Source organism: Salvelinus sp. IW2-2015, linkage group LG5 (assembly GCF_002910315.2).
Source record: "Salvelinus sp. IW2-2015 linkage group LG5, ASM291031v2, whole genome shotgun sequence".
Lineage (NCBI taxonomy): Eukaryota > Metazoa > Chordata > Actinopteri > Salmoniformes > Salmonidae > Salvelinus > Salvelinus sp. IW2-2015.
Window position 1 is genome coordinate 11,725,824 of NC_036844.1, and position 11,136 is coordinate 11,736,959.

An 11,136-nucleotide genomic window follows, 5' to 3' on the forward strand; every position below is an offset into this window, starting at 1 on the left:
GTTCTAAAGGGAGACTGCACAGTTCTAAAGGGAGACTGCACAGTTCTAAAGGGAGACTGCGCCGTTCTAAAGGGAGACTGCACCGTTCTAAAGGGAGACTGCGCCGTTCTAAAGGGAGACTGCGCCGTTCTAAAGGGAGACTGCACCGTTCTAAAAGGAGACTGCACCGTTCTAAAAGGAGACTGCACCGTTCTAAAAGGAGACTGCGCCGTTCTAAAAGGAGACTGCACCGTTCTAAAAGGAGACTGCAAATATGGAGATATCCCACTTTAGTGCAAGTTGGAATAACATCTAAGTGAGTACCAGCACCATTCTCATTCCAAGAAGTGGATTCAGCCAGTAAATATATTGGAACTAGGCCACCCTGTGTGTCTGTGTCCAGTCAACTACTCACTTCACCATGGTGGATTGGGTGACCGGCCTTTCTGAGATACAGACTAGAACTGTTGAGAAACATTGGCCTAGGATGTCATTCAGTCACTTCTCCTTTAACCCAGGGTTTGGTCACCGGGCCCTGCTCCTTCTTGACTGTGGGTGTATCTGGCTGGCAGGTGTCATTAAACCGCTCTCTGGCCTTCTCCCAGTTCCTCTGGGTCTTGTTCTTGCTCAGAGACCCAGCCTCGTCCACCGACACAGCAGCTCCCGCCCCAAGACCTGACTGTGACTTCCGGATCTTCAGCTGGATCTATATGGGAAAACCAGAATAGTGGGGGAAAATCTGATCAGATGTGTGAGCAAAGTGGGAAAGAACTGGGATAAAACCAGACAAATTAACTGGAGGATATTGGTCTGAGGTTTGGTCAATTTAAATATAGCCATTTATGAATTCCTAGTTAAAATAGGAAAAAATCACTTCTCTGAAAGCAGGAAAATCCTAATAGAAAGGGAAAATGTTAAGATTACCGGGTCTTTCATTCCGGCTCCATCTTTGCCCAGGCCTTCTCCTTTCTTCCAGCCCATCTTCTCCAGCATCTTCCTTCCCTTGTTGACTTCACTGATCTCACTGGACCAGGAGGGAAACAGGGGCACATTGCAACGACTCAGAGTCAACCTCATAACTAGTAATTACCACATCCTGGTCTTTCTACTTACACACACATTATGTGTACACACACACACTTGCCATCAACTGAACCAATCAGATTACCACGTACACGTGTACGGAGGCGGGTGCGTCGTCACGTTGGAAGGCTCCCTCGCTGCCCACGGTCTGACGACGAGACTCGGCCCTGTCAACATACCTGGGGTTCCTCAGGGCTTTGGTCTCCTCATACTCATTGCTCTGTTGGGACAGAGGGAGACACTTACTAAACAGTTATATACACACACACAGTAATATCATTCTAACTGCTGTAGGACTGCTCAGTCTCTTGCAACGTACATGTCAACAAGATGTGAGACGAGCAAAAACAGAACAGTTTAATTGGATGAAAACCTCTGTCAGATAACATCTTTGTACTGTATACGCAGAGAAGGCAGGGCAGGATCTGATTGGCAAGGACATTTTCAACAAAGGATTACCAATGGGAATTATTCATCACTGATTAACATAACAGCAGAAGGTGACAACAGATGAAGTTGTAGTGGTGGTGAATGAACCAGTCGCTTACCTTCAGGCCATATTTGACCTTCATCTGTTTCAGTTCTTTCTGTCTGAGCAGCTCCTTGTCCTCTTTGGTTGGAGCCGGACCTGAGGAACGACACACCCGGAAAGTTATAAACTGGGCTGTAGCATTAGTTACGCTAATAATCATGCTGTGTGGGGCATGGGTAGCTAGCTGTGTGAACATCGCATCAGGCTTATACAGACAACATACAGAGATGGATGCAACACATTTATTTACGCAAATTCATCAGCTGTGTTCTGCACCTGTCTGTACCGGCTGGTTTCTCTGGTGTTTGCCGAGGTGAGCCATGACCTGTCCAGGTTCACAGCCGTCACAGGTGTCTGTCCCAGAGTGGATGTGGAAGGACAGAACAGTCTCTCCCATCTTCACTTCATCCCCATGGGTCAGAGGGCAAGGGTCACACTTAGCTTTGGGCTGAGGGCAGTGAAAACAATACTGTTACTACCTCAATTTCGAACCAAGGTGTGTGTGTGTGTGTGTGTGTCTGACCCACCTGTAGGATTCGGTTGCCATTGAGGACAGTTCCGTTCTGGCTTCCCTGGTCCACTAGCATGTAGCACTGTTGGTCCTGGTCAAAGTACACCTCTGCGTGAAACTGGGATTGACATTGACATCAAAACAATGAAATAACACATGGAATCTTGTAGTAACCAAAAAAGTGTTAAAAAAAAAGATTATTCAAAGTGGCCACCCTCTGCCTTGACAGCTTTGCACACTCTTGGCATTCTCTCAACCCACTTCATGAGTGAGTCACCTGGAATGCATTTCAATTAACAGGTGTGCCTTTTTAAAAGTACATTTGTGGAATTTCTTTCCTTCTCAACATGTTTGAGCCAATCAGTTGTGTTGTGACAAGGTAGGGTTGGTATACAGAAGATAGCCCTATTTGGCAAAAGACCAAGCTCATATTATGGCAAGAACAGCTCAAATAAGCAAAGCGAAATGACAGTCCATCATTACTTTAAGACATGAAGGTCAGTCAATGCAGAACATTTCAAGAACTTTGAAAGTTTCTTCAAGTATAGTCGCAAAAACCATCAAGCGCTACGATGAAACTGGCTCTCATCAGGACCGCCACAGGAAAGGAAGACCCAGAGTTACCTCTGCTGCAGAGGATAAGTTCATTAGAGTTACCTGTACCTCAAATTACAGTCCAAATAAATGCTTCAGAGTTCAAGTAACAGACATCTCAACATCAACTGTTCAGAGGTGACTGCGTGAATCAGGCCTTCATGGTCAAATTGCTGCAAAGAAACCACTACTAAAGGATACGATTTGCATGGGCAAAGAAACATGAACAATGGACATTAGACCGGTGGTAATCTGTCCTTTGGTTTGATGAGTCTAAATCTGAGATTTTTGGTAGGTGAACGGATGATAGGTGAACGGATGATCTCTGCATGCGTGATTCCCACCGTGAAGCATGGAGGTGTGATGGTGCTTTGCTGGTGACATAGTTGGTGACTTATTTAGAATTCAAGGCACACTTAACTAGCATGGCTACCACAACATTCTGCAGCGATATGGCATCCCATCTGGTTTGCGCTTAGTGGGACTACCATTTGTTTTTCAACAGGACAATGACCCAAAACATACCTCTAGGCGGTGTAAGGGCTATTTGGTGTAAGGAGAGTGATGGAGAGTGATGGAGTGCTGTATCAGATGACCTGGCCTCAACAATCGGGTGGCGCAGCGGTCTAAGGCACTGCATCTCAGTGCTAGAGGCGTCACTACAGAACCTGGTTTGAACCCAAGCTGTATCACAACCGGCTGTGATCTGGAGTCCCCTAGGGCGGCGCACAATTGGCCCAAGGTCGTCCGGGTTAGGGAAGGGTTTGGCCTGGGTAGGCCGTCATTGTAAAATAAGAATTTGTTCTTAACTGACGTGCCTAGTTAAATAAAATACATATATATATATTTTTAATCCCTTTGGGTTGAGTTGGACCGCAGAGTGAAGGAAAAGCAGCCAACAAGTGCTCAGCATATGGGAACTCCTTCAAGACTGTTTGAAAAGCATTCCTCATGAAGCTGGTTGAGAGAATGCCAAGAGTGTGCAAAGGGTGGCTACTTTGAAGAATCTCAAATATAAAATATATTTAGATTTGTTTAACACTTTTCTGGTTACTACATGATTCCATATGTATTATTTCAAAGTTTTGATGTCTTCACTACTTTTCTACAATGTAGAAAAACCCTGGAATGAGTAGGTGTCCAAACCTTTGACTGGTACTATATATAGAACCCATCAATACCATTCACATCTAATTTGAAGCCCTGCAGATTTCCTGTAATGCATGTAGCAGAATCAAACAAATCAATGAAATATGTTGCCATACCTTACTGACTCCCATTTCAGATAATCTGATGGCATGGTTCATATCCTTTTCCCTGAAAATATAGAATTATGTTAAAACAGTACTGCAAAATGCCACAGGTAGTTTCAACTTCATTTTCAGAAGTGTTGATCTGAGCTCTCATCTCCCCCTTGTGATGAAATTGATGAACTGACCACTATGGGCCCATTCAATCAAAAGAATTGGGAGAACTAGTTTTGTTTGCCTCCTCTTCTCCGTCCTCGCCTCTTTTTGAAAAAGGTCAAAGGTTAACCGAGGAGCGGAGGAAACTCTGAAAAAAATGAGACTCCTTCTCCACTCGCGGGTCATCAGGCAAATGACGTTTACAGTGGTAGAATCTCAAACTAAATGTGTAAAGTGATAAAAACTCTTAGATTAAAGGATAAGTGGCATATCGTTTTTAAATGTGTGCATGCTTTTCTACCTCGAGAGAACACCTATTTCAAAGTGGGTGTGACGTATTTCAAAACACTATCCTCTGTCAAAGTAGGTAATCGAGAAGCGGATCAGACTCCATCGTTCGCCTACTAACGAATTGACACTCTCCTCGACCACTTAACAGTTTCTGTGTCACGGAGGAGAGAAGACGGAGGAGTTGAGGAGAGGACAGACTTTTCCCCAATTGAGAATCTCCCAGAGACTGTAGTGCTGTACTGACCTGCCAATGGTGGCTGGAGAGTCAGCTGTGATGATGAAGAGTGTTCCTGTCTGTAACACAGGAGATCTGACCACTGTCACCCTCACACAGGGCGGCCACACCTCCTCAGCAACTAGGGACAGAACGTGCACACAATATCACATACCCATGACAATTAAACTGAGCAAGATTTTAACTACAGGAAACATTGAGGAAGACCGATGAACAAATATCAGGTGGTGTAAGACTTTTAACACAAAGTGAAAGCTATAGTGAGAAAAAGTTGACAGACTGAATAACTCTAAACGGTGTCCCTCCTCTCCTCACCTTCCTGACTCTCCATCTCTGACTCGGAGCTGTCTTTGGTGGGAGGAGGGGGGGAAGAGGAGGAGGAAGAGGTAGACTTCCATTCTCCCTCCGACTCGGTGATCTCCCCCTCTTCAGGCTCGCTGTTCCCACGCAAGCCATCACGCCCCGACGCAGCTGCCTCCTCCTTGCTGCCCCGTCTGTCCGACTTAGCTTTCTTCCTCCTTGAGCTGCTCGCATCATCAGAGCGCGACCAGTCATTCCTCTTCTTCCTCTTCAGCGAGCGTTCGGCGCTCTTCGCCCGGCGAGTCTTTGAAGAGCTTTTCTTCTGTGGAGGAGTGTCTGGAGTGACAGACCGCCCCCTCTGCCTGCGCGAGGCCACTCCCCTCTTGGGGATTCGCCGCTCGATCCACTCCTCAAACTCGAGCTCCTTTACAAGGCACTGTGAGCAGACATGCAACCAATCAGAAGGGAGGATACACCTGAAGCATCTCCAGAGAACTAAATTGGTGGACACGGGACACAAGAGGCTTTCTAGGAATTTGGACAGTGGGCCCCGCATCGGAACCTCCCTGCATTGTTTAGGGATCATTTTTGGATATATGGGTCTCCATTTTCAAAGACAGTAGGCCTATACCGCATTCACAGTCAATTCATTGACTCAAGCTGCAACACAATGAAAGTGATCCTCAAAAACATCCTCTTGACCAGACCAAGCAGCCACATCCCTGAGCTCTGAAACATGCCCTTTCGTTGCACTAGAGCGGTGTAGCTATACATCATGTCTGCATGGGGTCTTTCTGCTGTTAAAGAACAGTTTGATGTGAGGAGTGTAAAAAGTGTATCTCTACGAGAAACTGAGTTCCAGAAATAGGAAATCTTCCATGTTAGTCAGTGAGTTAATCACGTCTTCTACCTACGACCAGAGGAATAGCATTCAGTCAACTAAATGGCAGCGAGCAATAGCTAAAACTCTGTACCTGACGAAAATGTAGTAGACTGCAGGATAAATAACCAAGGCTATAGCTACAGAAATTCTAAAACCACTCCTGCAAATATTTGAAAACTGAGACCACATAGATCAGAGTTGAAATTAATCTTAAAGGAGTCCATTACAATCACTAAACTTCTGAAGGTGAGATGCCTCAGGAGCCTCATGTCTCAGGCCAGCCAATGAGCACAAATCAAAAACAGTAGGGATAACAGGTCAGTTTTACACAACAATGAGAAATATGTAGCTAGTTAAAACAATTACCCCTTCTTAATCATTATTTAAAAGGAACATAAATCCAGAATTTGCTGTAATTATCCTGTAGTGCTTCTGCTTTATCTCCAGAATAGTCACCTACCTTATCATCCTGACGAGAGGCTTTCTCTGGAACTTTCTTCCACTTCCTGCCTTTCTTGTCCAGGCTCCTTTTCTCCTGGCTGGTCTCTGAGACAGGCTGTACAGTAGGGACCTCTATCCTGGAGTGGAACTGGTACTTGCCACTCTCTGCATCGTAGTAGTAGTACATCCCTGTGTTGTTATCATAGTACAACTGACTGGCCTAGGTGAGGAAGAAAGTGACGCAATTAAAAAGACTGTTACATAATGGCATAGTAATGGCGTGTGTGGTTTAGTACCGAGTCGTAGTAGAAGCCAGTGCTGTGGTCGTAGTACATCCCGGTGGTCTCATCAAACACAAAGCCAGTCTGTGTCATGGCCTGCTCAGCAGTGGCTCTCAGCATGTCAGCTATAGAGCCTGCATCCACCTCTTGCTGGAACAAACACAAGTAAAGAAAGTAAAGTTCCCAACCCGTTTTTTGCACTGTCATCAACCTAAAACCTTTATTTCTTGTGCCCCACCAAATAGATTGTGGTCCTGTAGTAGGGAAATGAGCACTTTAAATAAAGATTATTTTTGGAAGACAAGAGACCTCACTGTCCTGTGAACTCCAAACTCACCTCTGGTTGAGCAGCAGCAATACCACCCTCTACAGACACCTCTGTAACCGTCGCTGTGGCTGTGCCTGTCATTGTATCTGTAATCATATATGTAGCGGTGTCATTGGTTGATTCTGCAGCTGTCATCTCTGAGGCATCAGTGGCTTCCTGCCCCTCTGCTATCACAATTCCCTCGGTGTCTGTTGCCACACCATCACCGTGGTAGTAGCCTCCTCCATAGTAGTAGTTGTAATAATCTGGAAATCACACAGACAAGGGTCAACGTATCTGTATATGTGAGTGGAGCAACATAAAAACCAACTAAATCATTCACAAACTGCTGGTCCTGGGAAATAATCATGTGTTCATTTTACAACCATCCAAACACAATATGATTGCTCACCAGTTTCTGACCAGGTATATTCTGCTGTCTGTGTCTCAGCTTCAGCTTTGTCTCTCGCCTTCGCCTTCCGTTCATGAATCTCTGTACTCAGCCTGTCGACCTATTATATCAAATCACGGGCAACCAGAAAAAACGATAAGCGTCACTTGTAAATTCGCTTATTTGTGCATTTCAGAGACTTGTTCAATGATGGCAAGATTGTTCTTAGCAGCTAGCCTACCTGTTTCCTCAAGTCTTCATTGTAGCCTTCTGTGTTCTTCTGAAGCCTCTCAGACTTGCTCAGTTGTTTCTGTAATGTGGTCAGTTGTTTCTGTAATGTGGTCAGTTCTTTTCTGCAGTTTTTCAGTTGTTTCTGTAGCGACTCTACTTTCTGGCGAAGCTCAGCCACCTCAGACTCCGACCCATCCTCTCCTCCACTCGCCTCCTCTCCATTTGTCGCCATACTCCCAGCTGGAAATGACACACAGGGCCACAACATGTAAAGTGAATGTTGAAGAAAAAAAATTTAAGTAATCCGAATTGACCTGACCATGCGCAAAACCATGTACGTTAGGTGTGAGCGCCACACACAGACCCAGGGTGTAGGGTAAGTTTACCTATAAGCCACACAAAATCTAAGTTTAGACATTTCTATAATATAGTGCCCTAATTTTTGTAAGAAAAGTGGAGATAAAATGAAAGATGAATCTCTCGTGAATTTTTATGACTTTACTTACAAAATGTTTTAATAAGATATTTAAATATTTGATAAAACAAGTGAAAAGTCCAGACTGGGCTTAAATGGGTACCGAGTGTATCCTTTAAGCCCAGCGGGGGTTCCAAATAAGCCCACCTCTAAAATAATCCATTTGAATTATATCAATCACACCTAAAGTTCTTAAAAATAAACAGATCCATACTATTCATCATGAAAGTAGCACTCATAACAGGGGTGTGTCCAATAGTATCCACAGAGATCAAATATGGACTTAGGCCTTTGTTCTTGCCAACCAATACACACTTGATTCAACTAATCAACTTATTATAGACTTCAATCAAGACATGATTAGTTGAATCAGGTGTGCTATTGCTTGGTTAGAACACAACCCTGCACCCACACTGGCCCTCTGTCGATAAGAAGCAATGCTCAAAAGACCATAACACACACACAACGTTCAATAAATTATCTGAAAGCTGAATTACATTTGCTGTACTGCTATTCATGTTAATGAGTCCCAACTTGTCTTCCTTAAGCCTATCTGAAGACAGTTTCAAATCTCCCTCTCTACTGTGCATTACAAAATGTAGAGGTGGTGAACGAAAAAAAAAATGGAAATCACCTGGATGAATGAAGGACAACAATATGACAATGCCCCCACCCAAAAGTGCATGAGTGGTCGCCCAATAGTCATCTTCTTGTTCCTCATTTGATTGCATTTTTTGTCAACCACTTGTAGGTCTTCTATCCCTGATATCCCTCAACCCTGGTCATCTTCTTCTCTCTCTGCATCAATGACTACCTGTCCACTCAAAACATCTTGAAAAGTGTAGAGAAGTTTCTAATCTTGGTAAAGGCACCATGGCTAGCTGCATAACTGTAGTTTTAAATCAACAAATCTGAGCAAAAAACATTTATACTGAACAAAAATATAAACGCAACATGTAAAGTGTTGATCCCATGTTTCATGAGCTGAATTTATAATGTCAAATCCTGCATGTTTTTTTTTTCAGAAGTCTAATGGAATGTAGGTTTACATTGCACACAAACAAATTGAGAGAACATTGGCCACAGATGTCTCAAGTTGAGGGAGTGTGCAATTGGCATGCTGACTGCAGGAATGTCCACCAGAGCTGTTGCCAGAGAATTTTATGTTAATTTATTTGGCAGTACATCCAACTGGCCTCACAACCGCAGACCACGTGTAACCACGCCAGCTCAGGACAGCCACATCCAGCTTCTTCACCTGTGGGATCGTCTGAGACCAGCCACCTGGACAGCTGATGAAACTGAGGCGCATTTCTGTTTGTAACAAAGCCCTTTTGTGGGGGAAAAACTCATTCTAATTGGCTGGGCCTGGCTCCCCAGTGGGTGGGCCTATACCCTCCCAGGCTCACCCATGTCTGTGCCCCTGCCCAGTCATGTGAAATCTATAAATTAAATTGACTAATTTCCTTATATGTACTGTACCTCAGTAAAACTGTTGAAATTGTTGCATGTTGTGTCTATATTTTTGTTCAGTATATTTATGCTCATGTTCATTGAATATTAGGGATATCTACACACTATCTCCATGTGTTTCAATGCCACATGGGCTTAATAGGAGCATACTGGGTTTAATTGGAACAACAGTGATTTATGGTGAAAAATAATGACTAGCAAAGCCTACTCATTAAATATTTAGAAAACCAATGGTTTGGGGTATAAATATACACTATAGACTACAATATTATGCAACATTAGTATTGATCATCTTGAACAATATTTATTTATTGTAATTTACATTCTGTATTTACAAAAATGGCATCTATGTATAACAATGTAAGGTTAATTTCACAGTAAAATGAGGCAAAATGCATTAAATTATGTGAATGGCCAAAATCTATGATCTTGTAGTTCACCAAGTTAGGTTGCTACTGTGTGAATGTGACATGCAGGCACAACTGACAGCATAAATTATTTGTATTTGTAAATAGCAAATAATGCACATAAAATATGCTATCATGTGCATATACCAGCACATTAATCTCTTAATTTGACATAAGATATGATTACTTATCTGAGAAAGTACAAAAATATCTGGAAAATGTGTTAATCCAATGGTCGCCTCAACGTTTTTTTGCAACTTTGAAATTGTCCACTAGTGGGAATTTACACATAACTGTCAATAACCTAATAAAACATGAGATTGGTTTAGAATTTAAAAAACTGTTATGGATATTTGTATTTTTTATTTAAATAGGAGTGGTTTTACTATAATAGGTATGTTTACTCTAATCATTACGCCGATTCTGTTGCAACATGTTTTGAAACTGTTTACTCCAAACGGAAACGCAAACAAGTGTTTCTATTCGACAAACTCAGGTAGGTCCCTTCCCGTTTCGTTTATAACGTTTGCTTCCGTTTGGTTCTTAAACGTTAAACGGTTTCCGTAATGAATATACGTATGCATTTTGAAAAGCCTGTTTAATTAATTGTTTCATGTATATATTTCGTCTCAAATGTCCAAGGACGAACCAAGTGGATAACCAGTAGAGTACAGTTTAAATGAGTGTTTGCGCCTTCATTCATTGATATGGTTAAACTGCCTAACGTTAGTTAGCTAGCTAGCTGTAAGGTCTTACCGATTCGTTTGTATTCCTCGCTTGGACGCTCGCCCTCGTTTCTCTCCGCCGAGAATATCAACCTGAAAGTTGAACATAAACATCTTGTAACCACCCTGCATTGCTGACACATCCGACCACATGTTTTGTTGATAATAAAGAGAGTTACAATTGGTACAGTTGATGTGTTTACAATCCACTTCGACCATGGCCTCTATTTTTTCTACATATTACGTCACTCTTTCTTCTTCTACGGCACAACATCACACCGTTGGCAGAGGGCGCCACCTGTGGTTTGGAATTAGAATAGGCTAAATATTTGAAATAACTGATTATCTCTGGTTGAATAAAAATACACAGGTATCTCAGAGGTTTGTGCTATAAAAAAAATCGAATAAAAACTGATACTATCGATTATCAATCAAAACGTTCTGTTAGACCTCACACTCAATGTCAACAAAACAAAGGAGATGATCGTGGACTTCAGGAAACAGCAGAGGGAGCAGCCTTCTATCCACATTGACGGGACAGTAGTGGAGAAGGTGGAAAGTTTTAAGTTCCTCGGCGTACACATCACGGAC

The 11,136-nt window shown here is 42.9% G+C and overlaps 1 protein-coding gene across 2 annotated transcripts; it reads right to left on the minus strand.

Annotated features, from left to right (window-relative positions):
* Positions 1 to 93: 93 nt before the first annotated feature.
* On the minus strand, positions 94 to 10,804 carry LOC111963914 (angiogenic factor with G patch and FHA domains 1). Of its 2 annotated transcripts, XM_023987487.2 has the most exons (16): positions 10,725 to 10,804; positions 10,577 to 10,638; positions 7,476 to 7,705; positions 7,256 to 7,355; positions 6,874 to 7,109; positions 6,552 to 6,686; positions 6,275 to 6,475; positions 4,947 to 5,367; positions 4,641 to 4,752; positions 3,965 to 4,016; positions 2,122 to 2,223; positions 1,871 to 2,042; positions 1,611 to 1,690; positions 1,155 to 1,282; positions 904 to 1,003; positions 94 to 685 (listed from the first exon to the last, which is right to left on the minus strand). In XM_023987487.2, the coding sequence occupies exons 3-16, from the start codon at positions 7,695 to 7,697 to the stop codon at positions 470 to 472; spliced, it is 2,277 nt and encodes a 758-aa protein (XP_023843255.1). In that variant the 5' UTR covers positions 7,698 to 7,705; positions 10,577 to 10,638; positions 10,725 to 10,804; the 3' UTR covers positions 94 to 469. The 2 variants fall into 2 exon arrangements, with proteins under 2 accessions (XP_023843255.1, XP_023843254.1); XM_023987486.2 differs by having other exon boundaries at positions 10,577 to 10,774.
* Between the last annotated feature and the right edge of the window lie 332 nt (positions 10,805 to 11,136).

What these genes read in the sequence shown, in the direction of transcription:
- LOC111963914 (XM_023987486.2), bottom strand. Translation starts at nt 10,688, where the DNA reads ATGTGTCAGCAATGCAGGGTGGTTACAAGATGTTTATGTTCAACTTTC. An exon ending in CGAGGAATACAAACGAATCG is followed by an intron (nt 7,706 to 10,576) that starts GTAAGACCTTAC and finishes TGTCATTTCCAG; the next exon opens with CTGGGAGTATGGCGACAAAT. An exon ending in TTGCTGCTGCTCAACCAGAG is followed by an intron (nt 6,687 to 6,873) that starts GTGAGTTTGGAG and finishes TGTTTGTTCCAG; the next exon opens with CAAGAGGTGGATGCAGGCTC.